We start from the raw sequence: 27,978 nt of genomic DNA, 5'->3' as shown, positions 1-27,978 counted from the left end.
ACACACACACACACACGCACACTCACACACACACACACACCACACACACACACACACACACACACACAGTCTGAGTCTGACCTCATTCCTTCAGTTCAGTTCATCAAACACAATCCACAAACGACTCATGAAATCAAACTCAAAGCACACACATCCTGAATAGTGCTGTATCTAGACTGTATCATTAGTTGACATCAGCCTCCGAGGATTGAGGCTTTCTGTTTACTTCACTAACTGTGCATGATTGTGTGGTCAGATTACATGCAGTTCTCAGACCAACACTTCTGCTCTAGCTTTCTGTTCTTTTGTTGAATAGTCGTTTCAGTGCATGTGAGAACACAAGGAGCATGGGGAAATCTTCAGTGTTTTAGATGAAGCATAATGCAGAGGCTGTGTACATCTATTATGAACCCATTTGTGATTTAAAGATATCACACTTTTATTCATTGAGAATACATTAAATGATCAAAAGTGAAAGTAAATGCATCTGTAATGTTACAAAGTTTCAAATAAATGCAGCCTTTGTGAGCAGAAGAGACAATAAGTAAATAAATAACTAAAATCATTTGTGTTTTTGTGTGATTCTTGGCTTGTGCGTCTGTAGTTTGACATATAAATAATCTCTTTGTTATTAAAAGCGTCTTAAATGCCAGTGAAGATTAGATATAAACACCTCATTGTTCTGCACAAATACTGCAGTGTTTTTCTAGAAGTCTTGGCTGGTGAATGCTGGATTTTTACATGAGAAAAGACCAGAGGAAAAGAAAAGTTGAGGCAGTTGATTCGAGGAGCGAGTGTGAGCCGATGGTCATGTGATCTGTGAGGTGTGTGTGTGTGTGTGGTTGAGATGTTGAATGCAGTGACGTCTGCTCTTTATCACTCATGTGGACTAATATGCCTGTATCCCACATGCTGTGATTAAGAGCCCATAACTGTGTCTGATCAACAGAAGATCGGAGTCATATCATTGGTCAAACCCAAGCGGCTCGGTCGTATTCTGATGAATCAGGGCGTCCCGTGACAGTGATTCATTCACACTGAGGCATTATGGGTCCTTCTGCAAGGTTTATGACAGGTCGTTTAGTTTTATCTGAAGATTTATGAATGTGCTTGTATTTAATTTGCTATCACTTTAATTTCCTTTAATGCAGAAACAAATGTTGTACGATTACACCTTTTATATGAGAGTGAATTATTTTATTACTGTAAGTGTCGACTGAAATGAGCACAGATGTGGTGGAATACTTTTTTCTATTAATTATTGTCCATATATATATATATATATATATATATATATATATATATATATATATATATATATATATATATATATATATATATATATATATATATATATATATAATAAATATAAGTTTATCATTATTATATGAAATATATAATATTTTATGTATAATAAAATATAGTAATAATGATGATAATTATTATTATTATTATTACTTTTAATTATTTTATATCACATATAACAAGAATTACTGATATATTAATATATCATCAACATTTATATTTTTGTATATAATGTAAAATCATTAATAACAACAATAATAATAATATATTAATCTTTTATCTAAATATCTGGAATGCTTAAGTCTAATAGCAGGAATAATAATCATAATAATAATACTAATAAATGGGTGTACAATAAATGTGAATATAAATGCAGGTGTATATATAATGAGTAGTTATTAAAGTTGTTATCAAGTGTTCGGTGGTTCAGAAATGAGAGAAAAGAGAGTTAGTCACAGTTATTAAAGCTAAAGCTGTCTTGTATATCAGCTGTTTTCTAAGAACTGTCCCTGTTGTAAACTGTCAGTGGTTAACGTCTTTATTTACAGTTTCTGCTCAACTGAGGAGAAGAGCGTCATCCTCAGCTCTGTTTAAGACTGCACTGACGCTTCTCCAGTCTCTGAAGGGATAATGCTCGGTCAGAATGAGTTGCAAGCCAGATTGATGCTGACGGTCAGACTGAGGATAGTGCTGAGTCACTAGATAAAGCACGGCTGTTTGTGATCTCTGTCCTCTCCCTGATCGATGTCTCAAACACAGCTCAAGGGTCCAATCACTCCCCAAACGTGGCGCCAGCGCTCGTCCGGCCAGAGGTTATCTGCATCTGACCCAGTGTGGATTCAGAGGATCTAATAGTGACTGTCTTTCATACTTGGACTAACTCATTATGACCCGCTTGAGCCAGAACAAGTGAAGTTTATTAACATCTGAGGAATTTAGAAATGATACATTTGAGCCTGCAGTAATGTAGCGCTGGAGGTCAAGAGGTCGTGACCTTAGGTGGCATGGAATGACCTGAATAACGAACTTACATTTCCATTTCATTGGGATTCTGAGCATGACGGCATATTAAATATCACAAATAATTATAATTATAAAAAATACCACACATTGACTTAAATAGAAAACCTGAAATAGTGTTTTAATTCTAATAATCTTTGTTTTATTTGCAGGTTTTAAAAACTCAGTTTTACATCGTACGAGCTCAAAGCTGACAGACTTGATCTGAAGCCAAACAATGTTTGACTGGGGTCTCAGACTGAACAGATGTGTGTGCTGTGATGTAAACTATCCCTGTTGTGTTTTGTGTGTTCAGGAGATCACACTGACGGAGGGCAGTAAAGTTTTCGCCTCGTGGAAGAATCCACCGCCTCCGGTCTATATTCAGTTCTTCTTCTTCAACGTCACCAACCCTGAAGAGTTCCTGAAAGGAGAAGCCAAACCTCGTCTTACTGAAATGGGGCCGTACACTTTCAGGTGCATCATACACTCACACACACACACACACACACACACACACACACACACACACACACACACACACACACACACACACACACACACACACACACACACCAGCAGGGTCACATAGTTTTTGTCCTTTTTTGTTGGTCACACTGTTGGTTGTTTTAATGGCGCTGCATTGAGTAGCTCCGCCCACAGTGAAATCTCATTGGTCTAAAATCCCTCTCCACACAACTGCATACCATGTGTCATGAAATGTAATGTAATGTTAAGTTATGTTATACTTGTCTAGAATTTACACGTTATGTAAATGCACAAAATTATATTTTGCTATGTTATTTAATGCATTTTGATATAAAGCAGCATAAAAGAACAAAAAAACTAAATATAACATTTTGTAGGAAATAATATCTCAAAAGGGAAAATATATCTGAGAGTTTATAAGTATGCTGATGCATGTTTTGTTACAAAACAACATAAAACACATTTTATAAAAATAATATAAAGCATAACATGCATTATAATGTGCTGTTTTGCTGTTCATAACAATGAACACGTAATATAACATTGTATTGTTTTGTTATCTTTTATGTATAAAACTACACAACATACTGAAACAAAGTGTAACAGCAAAAGATAACAATACATAACAGTTTATTAACAAAAAAACATATCAAACATAACCATCAAACCTCATAACAAGTTATTTTTGTTATCAAATATCATATATATAATTTAATTTTTTGTTCTGTTTTATCATGTACGAGAAAACTGACAGTAGAAGCTACAGTAAAAATCGAATGCACAATATGTTATAAACTCATATCAGACTCATTTGGGAATGCAGTGAGCTTGTGTAGCTAATGCATTCCTTCAGGATCTTGCACGTGTACGTTTCAGGCTTTTCTTTAGTTTGGCTGATGCGACAGCAGATGAGAGTGATGCATATTACTCAGAGACAAATCCGTCACGCTCGCTCCTAAGATGCATATCCCTGCGTAAGCGTTTCACCACAGGCCGCTTTACTGAGTCATCTGCTGCGTAGGGAAGACTCAGACTCATCCACTTACACAGGACCAGAGAGACTGAGCACCAGAGAGAAGCAGAATTCATCTTCCAGCGTTTTATTGCTCTCTAGTTTTAGATCGAGAGTTAAACTAACAAAACCTCACAACGTTACCAGTAGTTATGATGTTAAACAGCTGCTATCTAAAGATATTGTTGGACTAATATTTCAACATTTGTGTAATCTCCATAAATTACTCTCTCTCTCTGCATTATGTAACTTATTGTTTCTTAAGCATCGATCCCATCGTGCATCTGAACATATATGTCTTTAAAAGGGCTCCAGAAAAGTTTAAATATACACATTATATATATATATATATATATATATATATATATATATATATATATATATATATATATATATATATATATATATATATATAGATATAGATATAGATATAGATATATATATATATATATATATATATATATAGATAAATTAATAAAAAAATAAAAAAAATATAAATATTACCTTTTTTAAATAAATAAATGAATACATTTTAACATATTAAAAAATAAATATTATTTAAATATCTAAAGTATATTTTTAATTATTTGAAAATACTATAATTTATAAAACATATTTATATTTAAATATTAAAATAATAATTTTATATATATTTTTTTAATTAAAATTAAATTACAAAATTATAATATTATTATATAAAATATAAAATAAAATAAAAATAATAGAAATAAATATAAACAAAATAATTTTTTTTATAAAAATAAAATAAATAAAATAAAAATATTATATATATATAGTTAGTAGAGTTATTATATTATATTATTATATTATATTATTATATTATATTATATTATATTATATTATATTATATTATATATATTATATTATATTATTAACTTATACATAAATTATCAAATTAAGTGTGTGTTAATTAAAATCTTAAATGTAACATTTGCTGGTAAATACTGCCAGGGTTCAGCCACCTCTGCTATTTTGCATATACTGACTGTCTCCACTAAAGAATGTGTGTGTGTGTATTATTAAATGCAACGCTGCGCTGGTTGTGATGTTTGATCAGGATGTTTGCAGTCATGCTCTCCTCATGTCTGCAGGTTTATCATGTCACACCCTAAACAAATATCAAAGTCTGTGCCGTTAACGCTTCACCAAGGACAGTTCAGCGGCCTGACCTGTATTTCTCTGCACGGCTTGTTTGCTCAGAGCTTGGGTAATTCAGAGCAAACAGAAAACACTCCGGCAGGAATCGATACACTCTCGAAACATCTGATCTTGATCCGTAGAGACTGAAACATGAATCATTGACATGCAAATATCATATATTATGCATCACATCCTGTCCTCCTGCATCATTTCTTCTGTCCTGCAATCATCATTTGCTTTATTCAGCTGTGTGCCTCATTCTGCAGTGCTATCGTTTTCAGTTAAATGCTGTTTTGCTGGTTTCATGCGTATTGCACTAGAACTATGTTATATTATATTACTGAAATGCTGTTTTACTGGTTTGGAGCTCATCTTCATTCATTGGTTCTGTACACAATGCCAGTTAAAGATGTAATGGTGTTATTTGCGCTCAACTCGTCTTGTGCTCCAGACAGTACAGGCCCAAACGCAACGTGACGTTTGTGGACAACGAGACGAAGGTCTCAGCTTATACAGTCAAGAGTTTTGTCTTCTTGCCTGAGAAATCAGTTGGAGACCCGAAGGTGGATGTGGTGACGACGGTGAACATCCCAGCCGTGGTGAGTGTACGTGTGTGTGTGTGTGTGTGTGTGTGTGTTGATCCGGTTGATCTGATCGTCAGGTTCTGGTTTCTCGAGCAGGCCGTGATTAATCGGATCAAAGGCCTGGGTTTCTGGGTTTCCTCCGGTATCTCTATGTACATGGGCTCCATCGGCACGACTCTGTTCATGACACACACCGTGGAGGAGATGCTCTGGGGCTTCAAGGACCCGCTCCTCACCAGACTCAAAACCATAAAGCCCGACACAGATGAGTACTTCGGTCTCATGATAAACGTGAGTCTCAGATCACACACACACATCTGAGGATACTTCTGCAGGAACATTACACACACACACACACATGCACACGCATGGACACACTCACTCTCTCTCACACACACACACACACACACACACAAACACACTCTCTCTCTCTCTCTCTCTCTCTCACACACACACACACACACACACAGAGAGAGACACACACACACACACACTCTCTCTCTCTCTCTCTCACACACACACACACACACACATACACACTCTCTCTCTCACACACACACACACACACACACACACACAGAGAGACACACACACACACTCTCTCTCTCTCTCTCTCACACACACACACACACATACACACACACTCTCTCTCTCTCTCTCACACACACACACACAGAAACACACAGAGAGACACACGCACACACACACACACACACACACACACATGAGATGTAACTCTGTGTGTATTATATATGTGTTTATGTATTAATAATTATAATTTTATTATTTATTATCAATGTATAAATTTATTTTTAACTTAATTATTCATCTTCATTTTATTATGAATTATTACTTAATGCTATTTATATTTAATATTAACTTGTACTTATATAAAAAAATTACGTCTTAGAAAAAAACTTAAAAATTAATGTTTTATTATTTAGTGTTATTTATCATTTTTATACAACATATTTATATTTATTATATTGATATATATTTCGTTACATGTATATATTATTTTAATAATGTTTTGAATATATATATATATAAAATTAATGAATAATAAAATTAATGCAAATTAATAGATATTGATTAATTAAATTAAATAGTGTTTTATAAATGTATATTTTATGATTTATTTGATCAAATAAATTAGAATTATTTATTGATATAATATAATTAAAACAGATGTAGTATTTGTATTGTCATATCTGTCTCACATCTGGGCTGTTCAGAAAAACGGCAGTAATGACGGTGAGTTCGTGTATCACACCGGAGCGCAGAACTACATGGACTTCGGACGCATTTTCACCTGGAATGGAGAAAAGTACAGACTCCAATTCTCCTGAATATCCTGAATATCATATTTCACGAGGCACAGCTGGAGATGATCGATGGCTGATGTGCTTTGTGTCTCAGGAAGCTGTCGTTCTGGAGAACCAACCAGAGTAACATGATCAACGGCAGCGACGGCAGCGGCTTCCACGCGCTCCTGAGCAAAGAAGAGCGGCTCAACGTCTTCTCCCCTGACCTCTGCAGGTACAGACACAGACACAGACACAGACAGAGGGGTTCAGAATATTAATGCAACTCCATTAGTCAATGATAGCAGTGCTGTGGCAACATCAGTTCTTGTGCTAACTCTGATGTGTGGAAGAGCTCATGTCGAAATGAAGCCTTTGTCCAGGATGACCTTGCGTCTGGTCGTGTTATGGACAATAGAGCATGCAGCTGAAGTCCTGAAGCGGTTCTCATCTGCCGTTCCTGTGGTTATTTATTTCTGAACGCTGATCTCAGTGTGTGTTTGGCAGCACGTGTGTGTCGATCAGAACAGGATCAGAAATCACCTGCCATCCGGACCTTCAGAACATGCTGAAATATAATCAATAACGCAGCTTTTTCATGGGAACTTTCTAAAATTTAGTACATGAGGATGCCAGTGTCTCTTCTGCTGGTTATAATAATTAATATTTCATATATTTATTTATAATATTATATTTAAATATTTTTAGAATTTATATTTGATTATAAAATGTATATTTAAAAATATTTAATAACTGATAATTATTTTACAATATAGAATAGAATATATTACTTGAGTACACCACAACGGGTTTTATATTAATTTTGATCCACATATTATTCATGATATATATAATATAAAAAAGTTATTTTCATTTCATTTTTTTATGTTTCCAGTTTTAATTTTATTTTAATTTTTAGTATCTTTTTTATGTGCTTTCATCATTTTTGTTAGTATTTGTTATTTTTTTATATTCCTATTAAGCTTAAATTATTTTTTTAATTTCAGTTTTAATTTAATTTTTTATTTACAATGTGTAATTTTAGTGATTTAACATAAGCTATTTTTATTTTTCGTTTATTATTAATTTGTTTTGTCACTTTAATGATTATATTTTGTTTTATTCCAGCAGTTAATAAACATATTTGAATAGTTTTGGCTTGAGTTAACAATAACCCTGCTGTGGATAATTTCAGAAATGCTAGTTTCTCTTAATAAATCTTATTTGGACACAGTTTATACACATGTGCATTATTTCACCATAGTTCATGTTTGTGTTTCAATCCTGGATAAACCCAGTTTAGATCTGAACACACAATAATACTCCAGTTGCTTCTATATGAACATATGAAGTATAATTGACATATATCCACACCATAATGACACGGCCTTAGTTAAAATGTCTTTTTAAGATAAGCGGGGCTGGTTTTAGAACAGTAGTTGCTGATAATCTTGGGTTGTTATTAGCCGCAGTGGTGATTTACTGTAACTGTTGGAGGAGCTGAAGATAATGATCATGAGATAATGTGTGGAAATGCAGAAGTGCTGAGTCAGTAGATGTGTATTCATCTGCTCGACCTCTCCTCCACTGATGAGAATCAGCTTCAGACTGAGACGAAGGTCTGATCCTCATGACTTCCTGCTGACCGTTAGTCTTTACTCCAGTCCTCTCTAATATCATTACAGGAATATTCTGCGGGATGGGATTTTACAATAAGCATGCCGTTTTAAGCAAGAGAATAGAAACACTTTACACACAGGAATCAAGGAGTTTATCTGTTTTATTACTTTTCGTTTAACTCAGAAATATTCAATGTAGTATGACATTTTTTTTTTTATAATTATATTTTATTTATTTAAAGTATTGTGGTTTAGATTTTAACAGTGATAAAGTAAATGTATAAAATGTATAGGCTTAATTGTGTAATTTTATATAATGCATTATTTATTTATTTATTATTTCATTTTTATTTTTTATTCGGACTTCAGAGTACTGTCGTTAACATTTTAGTTTCCCCTCTGTGCTTTTTTTAAAAGGTACTTTTAACTTTACAAAATTAATTAGTAAATATTATATACATATATATTGTCAGGTCTATTTTTAATAGTTTTCTATTTATTTATTTATTTATTTATTATTATTATTTAAAGCAATGCAGTTCTGTTTTTATTTCCCCTGTGTATGTTGGGGGGTTTTAAAATCTTTTTATGTTACTGTAACCTTTTATTTGCCTTTTAGAAACTTTTAAATAATTTTATCAAACGTATTTCATATTTAATTGGTATATAATCTATTATCTGTTACTTGTTTGTTTGTTTATTTATTTAACATTTAAATGTTATTTTATTTAAGAGTAATGTGGTTCAGCTTTATATTCAGTATGTTTGGTTTTTGGAATCTTTTCTAAATATATATATACTTATTAATATATTTTTATACAATGCATTGTCATCTACTTATTTATTTAACATTTAGGATGTATTTTGGGTATTCCTCTTCAGTTTCCTCTCTGTGTGTGTCAGCTGATGAAGAATGGCGAGTGATGCACGCTTTTATTTTAATACACCATATAATATCTGTTCTGGCCGCCCTTTGACCTTTGACCTTTGACCTGAAATCCAGCTGACCTGTCCGTCTCACCCTGATCTCTGTTTTCAGTGGGAACTGCCCTAAACCGCCCGTCTTGTTCGGTGCAGAAAGAATCTGGTGTGTTCTGCCGTCACTCGTGTTTTCTGAAGAACAGACTCCGATCTGGAAGGTTTTCAAGACACTTTTAACCTAGTCGAGTGTGAGCGGCGGCCCTTGGCTTATTGTGCTGTCCTTGTCCTTTTCCACTGACTCCTCACCTGGATATTTTAGGGAAAGCCGGCCGCAGAAGCTGAGTGTGTAACCTTTATACACGGTTTAATCATGCTGCGGTCGGTCTGGAAAACTCCTTTCCTCTAATCAGAATCAGCTCAGAAACACGCTTGATCACAAGACCGCTGTTTGTTACTCAGCTTTTCCTGTCCATTAAAAGCAGGTTTCTGAATGGTTTCTCAGTAGTGAACACTGAATAGGTGTGTAAGGTAATGTTCAGCGTGTGTTGTTATGTGACTCTTGTGCAGGTCCATCCACATGCGCTTTGAGAAGGAGGTGGAGGTGAAGGGCATCCCAGCGTACCGCTTCACACCGCCCCGAGCCGTGTTTGCCAGCGCCAAGAACAACCCGGAGAACGAGGGATTCTGCCTGACGCCGAACAAATGCCTAGACGACGGCGTGATGGATGTGTCTGTGTGTCGGAAAGGTGCGCTAATGTGCATATGTGATTTACACGTACATGAACACAGCTCACATTTATATTATAGGATTAAACATTAATGATTAAACCAGTTTCATTTAATATTCAAATTTCATTCTAATTTCCTTTAAACATTTATTTAATTGCATACTTTAATTATTGCTAATCGGCATTCTTATGCAGTTACTATGGAGTTACTAAGCTGTTGTAAATATTTTAGGCAGTTGTCTTGGAGTAGCTTTGATGTTTTGTTGTTTTGTTGATGTTTCAATTCAGTTGCTTGGGCATTTAAAGTGTTTTAGGCTGTTGTTATGCAGTTGTTAGGGTGTTTTGAGCGTTTTAGGCTGTTGTTATGCAGTTGTTAGGGTGTTTTGAGCGTTTTAGGCTGTTGTTATGCAGTTGTTAGGGTGTTTTGAGCGTTTTAGGCTGTTGTTATGCAGTTGTTAGGGTGTTTTGAGCGTTTTAGGCTGTTGTTATGCAGTTGCTAGGGTGTTTTGAGCGTTAAAGGCTGTTGTTATGCAGTTGCTAGGGTGTTCTGAGCGTTTAAGGCTGTTGCTATGCAGTTGCTAGGGTGATTTGAGCATTTAAGGCTGTTGCTATGCAGTTGCTAGGGTAATTTGAGCGTTTAAGGCTGTTGCTATGCAGTTGCTAGTGTGTTTTGAGCGTTTTAGGCTGTTTCTATGCAGTTGCTAGGGTGTTCAATGCAGTTGCTAGGGTAATTTGAGCGTTTAAGGCTGTTGCTATGCAGTTGCTAGTATGTTTTGAGCGTTTTAGGCTGTTTCTATGCAGTTGCTAGGGTGTTCAATGCAGTTGCTAGGGTGTTTTGAGCGTTTTAGGCTGTTATTATGCAGTTGCTAGGGTGTTCTGAGCGTTTAAGGCTGTTGCTATGCAGTTGCTAGTGTGTTTTGAGCGTTTAAGGCTGTTTCTATGCAGTTGCTAGGGTGTTCTGAGCGTTTAAGGCTGTTGCTATGCAGTTGCTAGGGTGTTCTGAGCGTTTTAGGCTGTTGCTATGCAGTTGCTAGGATGTTTTGAGCGTTTAAGGCTGTTGCTATGCAGTTGCTAGGGTGTTCAATGCAGTTGCTAGGGTAATTTGAGCGTTTAAGGATGTTGCTATGCAGTTGCTAGTATGTTTTGAGCGTTTTAGGCTGTTTCTATGCAGTTGCTAGGGTGTTCAATGCAGTTGCTAGGGTGTTTTGAGCGTTTTAGGCTGTTATTATGCAGTTGCTAGGGTGTTCTGAGCGTTTAAGGCTGTTGCTATGCAGTTGCTAGGGTGTTTTGAGCGTTTAAGGCTGTTGCTAGGGTGTTCTGAGCGTTTAAATCTGTTGCTACACAGATCTGACACGAGCACATTCCTCATCTCGTCCTGCTGTTTTTTATGTTGAACACATGCCACATTTCTGAGCACAGAGATCTGATGGTGTCCCAAAAGCCACTAAAACACACACACAGTCTGCGAAGAATGAGGACTTACCAGAGATGTGTTATTAATCCCAAAAAGCTCATCAGAACTAAAGTTTTACTAAAGTGCTTCTTGCATGTGCAGAATTATCTGTATCTGTTTTAAGCAGCTGTGAATAAGTGTGTCTGAGGATTTTTAGTCTGTTAGGGACTTTCTTCATGTCAGATGTGAAGATATATATTTGAATCTAAATGGATTTTGAGTACTAGATTGATTCATGAAGTGAAACATGCACACATAATAACTGCTGGCCTTCCTCTCAGATCTGTGTGTGACATTTTACAGGTGTATAAAGCCAAACATTAGGGCTGAAAAACTTCACCTCTGTCGCAGTCACGCAGGAGTCTGATTTCCCTGCTGTGTTGAGAACAGAGGCGTTAAATCATCTGGGTTACTTACAGTCACTCCTGATTGTTTTCATGCTCGAGGATTTCCTCTGGTCTTCTCGTGAGACGATGTTCGTCTTTACCATCATGACAGGATGAAGCTCTACATCTCTCAGAGGGCTTGTATCAGAGAAGGCATTAAGACAAAGGAGGAGACGTCATTTCTGCTGTTAAACGACAAAACATTAGTGATGACAGATGTTCTGTGAGTTTAGAGGACATCCTTTTATCTGACGAGGTCACGGACTTCTGAATAAAGAAGAGTCTGGAACAGTGGCCTGTGTGCTGCATGATGCTGAAAAGTTATTTAATCTTTTGAGGAGGTCCTGCAGAAGGTCATCTAGGTGATTAATCATATCGCACACTGCAGAAATAGTGTGTATAGTATGTTGTTCTGAGCATAATTCTGTAATTCCATAATGCATGAAACTAAACACCAGATTTCACTTTTTTTTTTATTCACTTAATAGGAACAGCACATATTCATGAATAATAGTTACAATATGTAAACACTGGATTTATGAATATATATATATATATATATATATATATATATATATATTATTTTTTTCAGAAGTCTCTTCTGTGTAGTCAAAATTTCTGTAAAACACACACACACACACACACACACACACACACATATATATATATATATAAATATATATATAGTCATTTATTTGTTTGCAATAACCCTTTTTTAAAGAAGTCTCTTGAGTAAAAGTGATAATATTGTGAAATATTACTATTTAAAATAGCTGTTTTCTAAACAGAAATATTTTACAAAGAAATATATTCTTGTGATGCAAGTTTTTTATTATTTATCTATTTTTTATTATTAATTTTTACCTTAATCATTACTTATTTTACGACGATAATAATTAAACATCATGAAAATAATGTCATGTGAAAAAAATATTAACTTGTAATTTTCATCATGCAGTATAAGAGTTTTTAATTTCAACAAAGGAAAAATCTGAGAATCTGAGTTTGGGAATCCATGGACTGATCAAATGAATGTCTTGACTGCAGTGCAAGTGTCTTTGGATTAAAGCATCAGAAAGGCAGTGATTTTTGTGGTGTAATTGTGTCTCAGGTGCTCCTGTCGTCGTGTCGTTCCCTCACTTTCATCTGGGCGCTGAGAAGTACGCCAAAGCCATCGATGGCATTTCTCCGGTGCACGAGCGTCACCAGACGTTTCTGGATCTGAACCCTGTAAGATCTGCTGTGCTGTGATTGAAGTGCTGGTTATCATCAGTGTTTGTAATATAACTGGTTCGATGGCTCAGATCTCCTGGTTTCTCCTCAGACTATGGGAGTGCCTGTGCGTGCCATGAAACGAGCGCAGATCAACATTCATCTCGAGAGAGTGACCGGCTTTCCGTGAGTGGTGCTTTCCTGTCCGATATATTTAATCGTGTGTTGATAAACAGCCGTGAGTGTCTGTGTCCTTTCTTTTCTTCAGTTTGACCAGGAATCTCAACAGCACCATCTTCCCCATTCTGTTTCTGAATGAGGTGAGCGTCAGAAGTGGATGATTAATGACCAACGCTTTCGTCTCCTGTAAACCGCCGGGTGTTTTTCTGCTGTGTTTGCAGTCGGTGGTGATTGACGACGTCTCGGCGGCGAGGATTCAGAAGCTGCTGCTCATCGTGACTCTGGTCTCTTATTTCCCGCTCCTCATCGTGGCTCTGGGAGTCATTCTGCTGCTCGTCTGTATCATCCTTGTCATCCGCTTCAATCAGAACAAGGTAATACAACCACACACAACACCCTGTCTGAACGTCTGTGTGTGAGAAACTTGAGACCTTTCAGAAAAACCCATTTTTCTCCACTTTCCCACCAAAGTGAAACCCTAAAATGTGTCAGCTCGGTTCAAACACACTAAGGCTGCCGTCAAACCAACAAAAACATGTTCTGAGGTTTTCACATTTAAGAAATGCAACAGAAAACATTGAAATGCACTATATACAATCTTTTAATCGTAGAAACGGTTTATGGCTTCACTTTGTGCTCGGAATTATTAGATTAACTAGCATTTGGATGTAAATGTCATCTGTCTCATGCCGCTCGGTTATTTACAGAAATGTATGATATTTATTGCTTTAGATCAAGATTGATATTGCCATATATATTGGTGCATTTTTCTCCAGATCTGCAATATCAGTTTACACAAAAACAACAAAACAAAAGAGGTTATTGGTACACATTATATTTTAGCTGTGATGGTTGTCTCGGTTTACATTCACAGTGTTTTTGGAAACCATGTACATTTTAACAAATAACAACATCTAAATAATAACATTATTATTTTGCTTATTTTTTTATTCAATTATTAATATATAAAGAAGACTGAAATATTACTGTTATTACTTAGTCAAATAAAATATTTATATAATTTATTTTACACTTCACTTTTAAACATTAATCATTAATTAGTATGTGAGTAGTGCAGCATCCAAATTCAAAGTACTTCTGCTGAGATTCTGAAGCATGCTTACAATGAACAATACACACAGTTTGGGGATCGCGAATCATTTGAATCAGTTCGGGAGTTCGGAGCTGGTTTGCGAATCATTTGAGTCAGTTTTGGGTTCGCGAATCATAGCTGTATATGGATTAGCATTTTTAACTAATTTAGTAGCAAGTTCTAATTGCGTTTTTCAGGCGTGTTTAGGTGTGATATGAGAACACGTATTTTTTGTTTTAATGATGTGCCTTTTAACAGTATCAAGTATGTTCAAAAACTAAACAAATCGTGCCTAAAAAGTGCACGCATCTAGGCTAATGTAAAGCTACATGATGAAGTCATACTAGTGCGCGTGTGCATCTTGAGTGCGTTCTTTCAGTGCATTATTCTGTGTATTCAAATGCATTTATGAATGCATGTGAATGATCACAACATTCAAGATATGGGGGTTAGAAAATGTTATATGGGGGTCATATATTTATATCATTTTATGTAGTTAATCAATATCACACGAAGAGTGCCATTTCAGTTTTTCTCCAAAAATCAGCATGATTAAAATGTGATATTAAGTTACTACAAACAATAATTTAATTTCAAATACAAAATGTTGCAGAATAATGAAATATATGAATGAATAAAGAACTTTTGTGCCAAAAGGGTTCTTACTTGTCATTATAGAACCTTTTTAGCATAAAAGGTTCTTTGGAGTTGAGTAAAGAACCCTATGGTTCTATATAGAACCCCCTTTTTTCTAAGAGTGTGTTGTACTCGAGTACATGAACTTGTAGTATGTTCTTGTACTTGCAAGTGTATTTCATACTAGTAACACGCACACACACACTAAATGAACCTTTTGTGTTTTCTTTCTTTCTTTCAGCCGTCTGCGAAGAAAGACACATCATATGCTCCTGTAAGCGACAAAGCGGACGATCAAGACGAGAAAAATGGCACTTATATCGGCCTGACACCTGTGGACAAGTCTTAAGCAGCTGTGTGTGTGTGTGTGTGTCACAGATGCTGTCACTCTCAGTAGAGCGGTGTGTGTGTGTGTGTGTGTATGTGTGTGTGTGTGTGTGTCAGTCGTCTTGATTCACACACAGATTTCTCAGGACTGACGCTGTGAGCAAACGAGCACCTGGATGAAGGACTGAAGAACACACACACTTCAGGCTCATTCAGCATCTGTTTCCTTTCATATTTGAACACTTTGAGCCAATTTAAAGCTGCTGTCAGTGATTGTTTAGGAGTATCACACATCAAATGTTGTGAAATCACGTCACACTCGATTCTGACTCAAGTGACACCCGCATCTCTTGCTGTCCGTTACCTAGTGAAGTTAAGATTTATGTATTTGAATTGCATGTAAAATATGGCTTATATTGTTTTAACACAAACTAATATAAACTTAATGTAATGCATATTAGTCAGTCATACACAATGAGGTCAGATTTCTGAATGAAATGAAAAATAATTAACTTTTTGAATTTATTAGATTTTATTTAAATAATCTTTTTTTTTCTAAATGCATTTATACAAAAGTTAAAACATCAGATATGATTGTGGAACAAGCAATATTCAGTTAGTTTGAATGCATGAGATTTAAACAAGTTGATTTATTGATGTTAAATATATAAAGCTGGTTATTTGTATTGTGTATTTAGAACACATTCTGTTTATTTGTGCTATTACAGAAATCTGACTGGCTTCTTATTATACATGACGGACATATATGCATCATATTAAGTTCTTCGGTTTGGTAAAACTGAGTGATTCAAATGTTAAATGCAATTCATATACAAACAAATTTAATTTAGTTTTTTTTTTTTAAGAGTGAAGGGGAGTGGCCTGTTTTTTTTTTTTTTTTTGCCAATCAGAAACCCTGTCAGTCATTTTGCATGTTCAGATTTGCAGGCCTCGGTTTGGTGGGCGGGGTTTGATACAGAGGGCGTGTCTGTCTTAGCAGGTGGAGTTTGATATAAAAGGTGTGTGTGTGTGTGTGTGTGTCTTTTAGTGGGAGGAGTTTAATAGGGGCTTGTGTCAGTGGGCGGAGCTTGACACAGAGGGTGTGTCTCAGTGGGTGGAGTTTCTCATACAGAGTGTGTGGCAGGGTTTGTCATATAGGGGACATGTGTGTCATTCACTGGGCGGGGTTTAGCTCAGAAGGCGTGTATGTGTGTGATAGTGGGCGGAGTCAAGGGCGTGTCCGATTGAAGCTTATAAGCTCCTGAAATCACTTGCAGCACCTTTAACAATCAGACACTATGTTCAGAACTTATAACCTCTTAAAAGGCCAAACAAAACAACTTTATATTCGTGTTACCAAGTGGTCCGTTCACACATGACGTGTTCCTGCATTAAACAGCTGGACTGAGGTCAGTGCAACAGAACAGAAGCAGTGATACACAAACATTAACGCAAGCGTCCGGTGTGAACAACCCACATGTGACTGAACCTGCTGTGCCTTTAGTTACAAACCACTGCGTTGATTTAATTCAGTCAAGAGCTGACATCTCATCAATGTGCCTTGATTTCAGAAGTGTACAATACTAAAGTTACGACTGAATAATTCAGTATTTGTTGATCTGATGTTGTGGAATATATCACTACCAGTCAAAAGTTTTTGAACAGTATGTTTTAAGTCTGCTCACTAAGCCTGGATTTATTCAATCCATTTTTACCATTTTCTATTCGAATACATTTATTATCTAATTTATTCCTGTGATTTCATCAATACTCTAGTCACATGATCCTTCAGAAAACAATCTAATATTCTGATTTATGCTTTTTAGCTTTTTATTTCAGATAAATGCTGATCTTTGGACCTTTCCATTCATCAAAGAAACATGAAAAAAAAAAAAATTCTCAACTCTTTTAAATATTGTTAATAATAATAATAATAATAATAATAATAATATTTTTTCTTGGGCAGAAATCTATTTCTTAAAGATCATGTGACTGTGAGTTATGATGTGAGTTATGATTCTGAAAATGTAACTTTCATTACAGAAATAAATTACATTTTAAAATATATTCACATAGAAAGCAGTTATTTTAAATTGTATTATATTATGTATTTTAGATCAAATAAATGCAGGCTTGTTGAGCAGAAGAGAATTAATAAAAAACATAAAAAGAAACTGTTGAGTTGTAGTGTGATCTCAGGTCTGCAGTCTGTCGATGTGATCTTTGATCCTCAAACACTGAACACAGACGCTGTCTGAATGGTTTTACAGGAGAGGTTTGTTAGTATTATTAGATTGCAGGATTGCAATGCGATTGCAGTTCTTGTAGTGTTACTGAACTAATACAGAAGTATTTTGAGCGGTTCAATCTGTATGTTCTCGTGGTTTAGCGCATAGAATCACACGCATGTTTTGCCATGTTACTGTTTAACGTGTTAATACTGGCTTTCCTTAAACTAGATGCTTCGGTGCAAAATCATAACATAATAACCTCTTCTCATTACTCAAGGTATGTATTATCATATTGCACTAAAATCCACGATATTGAATCTAATTCTGAAGCTGCACGTTTAACGCACTGTGTTTTTCGAGATGGTCACTGGGTTCGATCTCTGAGCCATTTTATTTGAGGTTTCTGATTTATTTTATGTTGTTATATTGATGTGCCAGACATGATTGAGATCAATCAAAAAAAACGAATATTGCACTCAACTTTGATTCGCTTGGATGTGAATGGAAATAAAAAAAGATGTTTGAGTTCAAATGCTGGTGTTTAAGACTGAATGTAACGTGGTTTAAAAGTGTTTGGTGTCAATTCAGGTGTAGCTAAATAAAGCTGAATCTTGCCTTTATCTGTGTATGAACTGAACTCAGTGGCCTTGCATCTTTCAACACAGACTGTGTCTTCTGCATCTGTCCGGCTCGTAGATTTCTATATTCAGACTGCACAAATAATTGTACAGTTTTGTATATAAATGAAGACTTCTCCAGTGGATTTATAAGAAATTTCAATAAAAGTCTTTTTGAAAGGCACCTCTTTGGTTAGTTTTTCTATATCATGTGTTTTTAATAGCTTTGTATCATAAATATTTACAATATACATATAGTAAAATGTTAATAGTAGCTTATCCTTAAATGGTAAATCTAATCTGACTGGTTTTATTAAAGTTACATCACTGAATCAACATAAACAAATTAATTCATACAAAAATATATAATAATAATAATAATAAAAAAAACTAATAGTTATGGGTTAAATTGGTTAAAAATAACTCTTTAAACTAACAGTTGCAGGTTAACGCTTATTGCAGATTACATGAGACATTGTTTCTGATATGTAAGCTGTTTTGGATGAAAAAAACAAAATAATAAATGTAAATGTACATAGTGCAAATGCATGTTGTCATAAATTTGTATAGTTCAGCTAAATTTTATGTCTTTTTAATTACTGGGTTAGGGTTAGGGTTAGGTTTAACCCTAGGTTTAGACAGAACTTTTTATTTTATTTATTTTATTTTGTTCTGTGGGTGTCATTGCGAATTACTGTATACATACATAACTATTTTATTTTATTTTATTTTATTTTATTTTATTTTATTTTATTTTATTTTATTTTATTTTATTTTATTTTATTTTATTTTATTTTATTTTATTTTATGTAGTTCTGTGTGTGTCGTTGCTCCTCCGCGCCGCTGGGTGGCGACAGTAATATCTGCGCCAGCGGCGTCACTCTCAGCGTCTCACAACAATGTGAGTTTTTCACAGATTGAAGGCTTTTATCATATTTTTCAATTAAATATGTGAGTATCTGTTCATATATATATGATAAGAACATAAAACTGAAGCGTGTGTTTGTTTCTAGATCTGATTTCTGATTGTAAATAGCGATCATCGAGCTAACAGACCGAATTAATCATGATATTTAAAATGATTGTGAAGATTCAGATGAAAAGTATAAAAAGCAAGCCTGGAGCCCATCATCTCTCCGTTCATCAGCCGCTTTTGGAGTCCAGCAGCTGTGCAGGAGACTCAGAAAGAGCAGAACACTGTTAATCACTCATCACTTTAAATCATTTAATAATATAAATGGTTCACCGGGTTCACAGACAAGTCTAAGACTAAAGCTGTTTCAGCTGAAAGAAACTTGCACGGATTAATCTCAGAATAAATCGGTGCCTTTGTTTTGTCTCAAGATGCACACCAGTGATGCTTTTTTTTTTTTTTTTTTTTTTTTTTTTGCTGTGGTACATCTATAAAAAAAAATATTTGAATGTGATAATTGAGCTAAATCCTAATCCTGGTTTAATTTAAGACCTGGTCGTATCGTTGTATATTAAGTAATAATTATTATTTAACCCATATTAAATATTATTTTAATATATACATTTAATTATATACTATATTCATAATATATTTATTAAACGATATATATATATATATATATATATATATATATATATATATATATATATATATATATATATATATATATATATATATATTTTATTAGTATACCTTTAATTATAATTTTTTTATGTCTGTATACGTATTTAATATTAATATATGACATATAATTTTTTTTAAATGGAAGAAGAAACGGAGCGGATTTTCTGTGTTTAACTTGATGCTTAATTTAAAATAAATGCTGAATTATTTTATTTGTGGCTGGTTGTTTATTTTCCTGAGGCTTTCAATTGTGAATGATTTTAATGTCAAATCAATCACATGTTTACAAATCAGGAAACAATGCAAATATACACTGCCTTTCAAAAGTGTGAAGACTGGAGGAATGATGCTGAAAATACAGCTTTGGTCACAGAAATAAATTATATTTTAAAATACATTAAAATAGAAAACCTGTATTTTAAATTGCAATAATATTTCACAATATTAGTGTTTTTTTCTGTGTTTTTGTTCAAGTAAATCCAGATTAGAAGAGACTTCTTTAAAAAAATAAAAATCTTACTGAGCCCAAAATGTTGATCTCAGTGAGTGTACATTTTGGACCTGTTTAATATCAAATAAAACAATATAAATAAATACAGTGCTAACTATTTTATTAATGCCTAACACAAGTATAACTCAAAATAAGAACTGATTCAAAACCAAGCTTTTTAATTTCATTTATTTTTTATTTATTTACACAATTTAGTTATTTATATGAGTGCCAATATTAACGCCTGCAGTTGCTCAGTTTCTCCGGCAGGAGGCGCGCGGGTCTGAGCATCGAACCGGACGTTCGAATTCTAACTCAGAGGAACTGACGTTTTACGCCAACATGTTACGTTACGTCATGAATATCAGAAATCGAGCGGGACCGAGAGCAGGCGACAAACTTACTGTGATAATTAAAACTTCCGCTATATAGATATGTGTGTGTGTGTGTAAACCAAAACAATAAAATAAAGTTAGGGTTATAAGAAAATGTCAGTTTGTAAAAATCGTTTAAATCCCTGTCAGTGCGATCTAAATTAGTTTTCCGTTAACCGCAGTGTATTGTGGGCCGCTTCGCGCCCTCTTCTGGCGGTAACGGTTATAACTGCGCGTATAAATCCCGTTCCCGCTCTACAGGGTTCAGAAGCAGCGACAGCGAGCAGACCGGAGATAAATAAGAGACTAAAGATGGCGACGGTGGAGGATTCACGGGACAAATTCGGATCCAAAACTTCCCTTTGGATCACAGAGTCCAGCGGTCCCGTGGCGCAGTGAGAGCCGCGAACCCCGCGACACCGAGCCGACACACGTTACACGGCTTTACTTCTACACTTTCTCGCTCGCAGTCGCAAATAAAGCGGATTTTGGATTCAGATCATCCGAGCTGGCACCGGATCCCGCTGCGATGATCCCGGACTGAACTGAACCGAGTCCGTGTCGAGCTGTAGTTCGGTTCCGGTGGATGGAGGCCGCGGGAGGGAGTCTGTCCGCCCCGGTGTCGCAGTGATTTGGCTCGGAACCGGATCGTGATGTATTTTCTGAGCGGCTGGCCGCGGAGGCTCCTCTGCCCGCTCCGGAGCAGCGAGCGGCCCTTCCTGATCGAGCCCAGCGCGCAACGCTTCTACCTGGCGGTGCTGTCCGAGACCCAGATCAGCATCTGGTTCAGCAGGGTAAGAAACTCCTCAAACACACCCGTGAACCGTGCTTCGAATCGATACATGTGTAAATGCTGGGTAACTCGAAGGTCGTGGGTTCGAATCCCATCGTCAAACTAACTCCCGATCAGTCCATTGTGTCTTTAAAGGTGTGCTGATGTGGCGTAGTGGTTAAAGAACAGGAAGGTTTGAGGTAACGTTACAGGAATGATGGGTGACGTGGTTTAGTGGTAAAAGATCTGGATTTGTGACCTCCGAATTTAAGAATGGATTATTCAAAAGAATCGGGACTTCAAACCAGCTGGTTAAGGGTTTAACTACTTAAAAACTAAGAGTTGTGAACTTTTAGAATCTGGTTAATCTAGTTAAACACTTTCTCCAAGAATTACATGTTTTGATTTCCAAATGCAGGATGCTATTATGCTTAGTTGTGTTATTCTATTGGTTTAGTGGTTAAAGACCAAGATATGAACAATTCCAGCATCTGATTTGTCTAGTTAACAATTGCTTAAGAGTTTGAAGTGTGTGGTTTAGTGGTTACAATGATAACCTAGTGGATGTAGGTTTGAATGCCATCTGTTTCACACTGCTGTGAATGTGCAGTGTGGAATTGAATTGAATTGTTTGGACACATAGGTACAGATTCAAAGCTTTTGAAATGCATTGAGTATTCAAACCAGATCAGATGGATGATTTCTGATTGATTTGTCTGCGTGTCTGTGCTGTTTGTTGTTGACACGTCTGATGTCGTTGCTCAGTTGGTCAAAGTACAGAAAATCCCCCAGTTTTCCCGAGTTCACAGCATCTCGCATGAGTTTTCAGTTTCAGTTGAACTTGTCTGGACTTGAGTCTTGAGGCGTCGTGGAGACTCTCACCTGTGTGTCAAACGCTCTGTGGAAACACTTTCGTGAAGGTTTATATGAGCGTTCGAAGGAGATTCAGGAAACCAGAACATCAGTTTGTTGCAGAGAGCAAACTAAAGGGCTGCAGATGCAAAGCTACTTGAGCTTTATTTTCACACGTCTCGGTGTTATGAAGAAGTGTGAACTGTGATCTCTGATGACACTGACAGACAGAACGTGTCTTACTCTGTGACTGATAACTGTTTTAACCCTGAGTAAAGAGTATGAACTCAAACCAGATCTGCCTGATTTAGAGAATATAGAGCTCCTATTATGTTTTTCTCTCTCTTTGAATTTGTCAGTGTGTGTGTTTGAGCATAAAAAAGATCTACAAAGTTACACAGATCTCAAAGTCAACTCCAAAGGGAGATATTTCATTTTTTTAAAAGCCCTTTTCAAGAACTACAACGAACAGCTCTTTTGGACTACAGCGATTGTTTTTTTTTATTTATTTACATCTTCAGAAGACAAAAGCTGAAAAAAATCCATCATCAAGATGTACATGACCTCAAGTGCATTAGCTGTTTTAATATTTTTTTTTCACACAGTGCTGATAGTTTTGTGTTCAGTTCCTGTGTAAATCAGTTTTACTATAGTACAGTCTGTACATTCATGCACAGACAGATTTTGACTGATATTCCCTCGTTAGAACAAGACTTTTCCACTCATATATATATAGTCAGTCTGTCTGGGAAAATACTTCCAGGTGATCCTTTATACTTCCTGTCTAACAGGAAGTGCCCCCCATGTACTTCCAGCAATTTAATGCCAGGCTATTCTGTAGCGAGTGTGTAGAGCGTCTCAGACGATGGGAGGGAAATAGAAAGGAATGTGTCTGGAATGTGTGTGTGTTTGTGAAGGTGGAGTTATGAAGCTGGAGAGGAAGAGTTTCTTTTACGACGCACACACATTCTCGTCAGAAGTGCTGAGATCATGCATATCAAAGCGTCTGGTCTTGACATGTCTGCGCGCGCGCACACACACACACACACACACTGAACTGAACTGACACCTGGTTTGATTCCTGTGATCTGCTGCTGTGAGATCAGAGCGGCACATTAACATCACTCAACAGGACCAGACACAAGATTTAAAGGGATTCTTCAGCCAAAAAAAAAAACATTTTGCTTCATCATTTACTCTTTATTTTGTTCTAAATCAGAAGGACTTTAATTCATTTGTGAAACACAGAAGATATGTTGAAGAACGTTGGAAACTAAACTCCACTGACTCTCATTAGAGGAGCAAAAGACACCGCAGAAAGAGTCCAACTCCTGGAGGTTTGAATGAGATTCACACTTATTACACACCAGCACCGCAGTGGTGAAATGAATCCTCTGTGTGTGTGTGTGTGTGTGTGTGAGAGATCATATGTCCTCTGTTGTGTAGGAAACCGTAAGATGAGGGCTAGAGGTGAGCTGTAAGTCTACAATAACTATAATTATAATAACCTTTACAGCTGCTTTGTGTGAGTTTGCTGTGTGACCGTTTAATCAAAGTCACTGTACATCAACCAATCATGTCATAGAGGGGCGGGACTATCTGTTAGACTGACCAATGACAGACAGCCATCATTTAGTAATTTTTTAGGTTATTTTTTTGTTCTCATTTTGGAGTTCCTGAATGCTGAATGTTCCTGAAAATGTGTTTGTTTTCTGTCTGTTGGCAGTATTTTCTTATTTATGGAGTGATTAAAATAGAAATCCAAAATCCCCTCTGGAAAAACTTTTAGTTCTAATGACAAAAAAACCTTGCGTTATTCAGTGTTTAAATGTTCTAGATATGTATGATAATTACAACATAATTAATTACATTTCAGAAAACTTGTAATACAAACTGTGGAAAATATGGTGATATCGAATTTTTTTATTTTATTTTTTATTATTATGTTTTTTCCCCTGTACTCCTCCAGTGTTCTGCCTTAGAGAAATGTGAAGCTCCTATTCCTTCAGTAGTTTTTACGCTAGTCATCACAAATGAACAGATAACAGAGCATGTACAATAACAGACCAGACAGTTAGTCAAGCTTAGTGAGTGAGTGATCACACTAGACTCAATATTGAAGTGTTAAGAATGATCATTATATTATTCTACACGCCAGCGGATGATAATGGTCTGTTTGTTATTAGCATCCTGCAGTTGTTTTGTCCGTCAATTTTTGTCCGTCAAATTGCACATTTTAATGTTTATTACTAAACTGCATGTTTGTCTGCTAGATAGTGATGCTCATTTTAACTCTTAACCAAGCGTAAGAATTTAGATTTTTTTTTTTTTTTGAGAAACTATAAAATTTAAACCCATTTTGTAAAATAGTCTTAAGCAAAATATGATGCCACTTTCTGCCGTCTTGTTTCTTTTCGTGCAGCACAATTATGATCCGAAACTCTGGATAGGCATCTTGTTGCCTAGTTTTTAAGTTATTATTTAAGTTCAAATATATTTCTCATATATGCCTGTTTATCATTTTATATAAATACACACCGTACACACACACAATGTGTCCATTGATTGTTCCTCTCGTGTGAACTCTGAAGCCTGTCTGACCCCTGAACAAAACGCAGGCTTTCACTAGGAACGACCTTCTCTCTCACACACACACACACACTCTCACTCACACACTCTCACTCACACACACACACACACACACACACACACACACACACACACACACTAAAGACAAACGCAGTGTGATTCTGTGGTGTTGGTGTTATATTCTCATGTGTTAGACACACTGGTGCACTGCTCTGGTTTATGAGGACACAGATGTGTGTAATGACATGGTACTACAGCGTAAACATGGTTTATGAGGACGCTTCCTGTGTCCCTGTAAAACAAAAGGCTTATAAAGAACGTTTCTGAAATTCAAGAAGTGACCGTAGTTTTCTGTGAGGGGTATGTTTAGGTTTAGGGTTGGTCAGGGTGATAGAAAATACAGTTTGTACAGTAAACCATTACGCCTATGGAGGAGAGTCTCTGTAAACATCGTGTGTGTGTGTGTGTGTGTTGAGGTTTCTAGCTCCTCTTTGGCTGAATGAAACCAGCACTTTGCTTCCATTTTTGGGTGTTTTTCTTCGTGGCCAAGCGCTGTTTTCATCCACACATCCGTCTCTCTTCTCCTGATGTGTTTCCCTGCTGCTCTTCACTTCACTGGGAGAGTGTTTTCTGTCTCTGTCGAGCTGTAAGATCAAGACATATGCTTGTTGAATGAAATTAGACTTATTGTTCTTATTCCAGCATCTTATTAAAGGAGTATTCTGGGTTATTCTCAACAGTATTGTCTGTAATCCTCACATTGCAGATTCTTCATACATCAGCAGTGAACATTAAAGGAAGGTCTTGAATAGTGACAGCATGACCTGGTTCTGCTCATGTTCTTCAGCTAGTCGAGACATGCACTGATCTAGATCCTCTCTCATCTGTGCTGTTCACGACTCTTTCACCTCTGGACTTTAAAGACTTCAGTTTTATATTTACTGAACATGTTTTTCTTTTTACTTTACTTTAAGCAGTTGTGAGGGTATTCTGAGAGGTTTATAGCACGTTTGAGAAGGGTTTTCTTTTTTCTGTTCATGATGCCAAACTGTTGAAATGCAGTAACTAAGGTGTCATGATCGTTTTAAAGGGGTCATCGGATGCAAAAATCACTTTTCCATGTTGTCTGAACTGAAAAGTGTTTTGACCGTGTGTGTGCACAACCAGCTTATAATGATAAAACTCCACCCAGTGGTTTTTAACAAATCCAGATAAATAATATCCTCTTTTTCACATCTGTCCGTTCTCAGATATTTGGCTGTGTGATATTGTTTCTGTGCCTTTATCATTATAGCTGTAGTTTGTACTCTCCTATTCTTTAATATTGAGAACAGTTTTAGAACTGTATCGTATTAGTGATCAGCCTTCAAACTGGCTAGTTTGAAACGCTTAGCATCTGCCTTCGTTTGCTAGGTGTTCAGATTTTTGTGTTTTTATCAGTTTGCTGTGCAGTTGCTAGGGTGTGCTTAATGTTATTAGCTAGATCTGCAAATTAAACTGGAATTATGATTTGGCACAAGATTGTGATTTCTGAGAAGAAAGGTAATGCATGTCAGTGCAGAAAATCCCACATATAGTCGTAGCTGAATAAACCAATGATTGAACTTCATTCAATGCATGAAAATAGCCAAGCAAGCATTGATTCAATGACTTTTATTCCAGCGGTTTTATTGTCCAGAAAGTGAAAATGTTTCCTCTGATCACTTAGTGCGCACTCATGATCTGTTCAGTCATTGAAACGCTGCAGGACCAAAAATGATCATTCAGTCAGAATGCATCAAAAATATCTTCATTTGTGTTTCGGGGTGATTTTACGGGGTTTGAAATGACATGAGGTTGGTGAACTAACTCTTCAACTCTTCCAGTATTAGTGATGACTGTCTCTGTACATGACTAAAGCACACGGACGCCAGTGAATGTCTAATTCTCTCTGTCTCTCTGTCTGTCTGTAGCCCAGCGTGTTGATCGTCAGTTATATCGAGTCTGGGAAAGCGGCTGCACAGTTCGGCTTCTATCAGCAGGTGGAATGGAAGCCCGATGACTCCATGATCGCAGTGACGGTGAGTGAAACCCCTCTGTCTCTCCTGTGAGGATCAGTGATCTCTGAGACGATACATCATACAGAGATACCAACACAGCTGTTTTGCTCGGGTGACTTTATCCCATAGTTTTGCACACATGTCTTGTGTGTGGAGACTGATTGATTGATTGTCACCACATTTTCCCTGAATGTTCTCATGCTGACAGTTTCTCTGTCTGTGCAGAACAGCGCTAATCTCAGCGCTAACAGCCCTAGCGAGTCGCCCACATCAGCGGTATTTTAAGGCATTATGGGTGAAGTTAGGCGGCATAATTACTCCAGTCACACGTGTCCTTCACAGAGGAGACGACTGTTTAAATGTTAATGTGAGCGTCCATCAGTGCGTACCGTGAGCAGAACAAACGCTGTGCTGTCTCTTTTGTTTGGCTGATAACTGCTGTATGAATAGAGACAGAGAGACGGAGACGAGCAGAGAGTCTTCACACGCTCACATCTGTCATTCACACTCACTCTGTCACACTACAGTACTGGGCTGTTATTGAACATCACAGCATCCTCTCACATCTGGAACCTGTCTTGATTTGGCTGATTAACCCTTTACACCATCTGGACACTTATTGTAGAAATAATGCATTTTATATATATTTACAAATTAAAATAGAAGTTTTAAATAAACTTATATTTAAAAAAATATTTATTTTTATATATATTTTTATAATTACCTCCCCCTTTATCAAAAACAACTAATTTATTATATTTAATTACTTTTACATTTATTGTATTTTGTTTATTTTATTTTGTAATTAATTTATCATATTTAAGTGGGTGTTTAAATAAACTGATTTTTTTTTTTTGTGCTGGTTTTATTTATTTTTAATGGAAAAAAAACAGTTTAAGGTTAAATTAATTAATCCTATTAAAATGTATTTATTATTATTATATGAAATTTTATTTATTTAGTCATATGGGATTTTTTTTCTTATTTTTATTTTCACCCATTTATTGT

At 35.9% G+C, this 27,978-nt stretch overlaps 2 protein-coding genes across 2 annotated transcripts in view; both read left to right on the top strand.

Moving 5' to 3' along the window:
- Positions 1–2,527: 2,527 nt before the first annotated feature.
- On the top strand, positions 2,528–16,246 carry LOC113097223 (lysosome membrane protein 2-like). The gene is made up of 11 exons (XM_026262429.1): positions 2,528–2,781; positions 5,418–5,565; positions 5,647–5,841; positions 6,786–6,877; positions 6,970–7,089; positions 9,962–10,140; positions 13,073–13,191; positions 13,286–13,359; positions 13,442–13,493; positions 13,575–13,727; positions 15,324–16,246. The coding sequence occupies exons 1-11, from the start codon at positions 2,543–2,545 to the stop codon at positions 15,429–15,431; spliced, it is 1,479 nt and encodes a 492-aa protein (XP_026118214.1). The 5' UTR covers positions 2,528–2,542; the 3' UTR covers positions 15,432–16,246.
- Positions 16,247–21,371: 5,125 nt separating this feature from the next.
- The window catches only part of LOC113097227 (RAB6A-GEF complex partner protein 1-like), a 29,106-nt gene continuing 22,499 nt past the window's right edge, over positions 21,372–27,978 (top strand). Inside the window, exons 1-2 of the mRNA XM_026262434.1 lie at positions 21,372–21,512; positions 26,884–26,991. Coding sequence (XP_026118219.1) covers positions 21,372–21,512; positions 26,884–26,991 — 249 coding nt within the window. The remainder of the gene's footprint in view (positions 21,513–26,883; positions 26,992–27,978) is intronic.

This window comes from Carassius auratus, unplaced genomic scaffold (genome assembly GCF_003368295.1).
Source record: "Carassius auratus strain Wakin unplaced genomic scaffold, ASM336829v1 scaf_tig00216159, whole genome shotgun sequence".
In the NCBI taxonomy this organism is placed as follows: Eukaryota; Metazoa; Chordata; class Actinopteri; order Cypriniformes; family Cyprinidae; genus Carassius; species Carassius auratus.
Note: the sequence above shows the minus strand (reverse complement) of the source record. Positions and strands in the feature narration are given on the sequence as shown.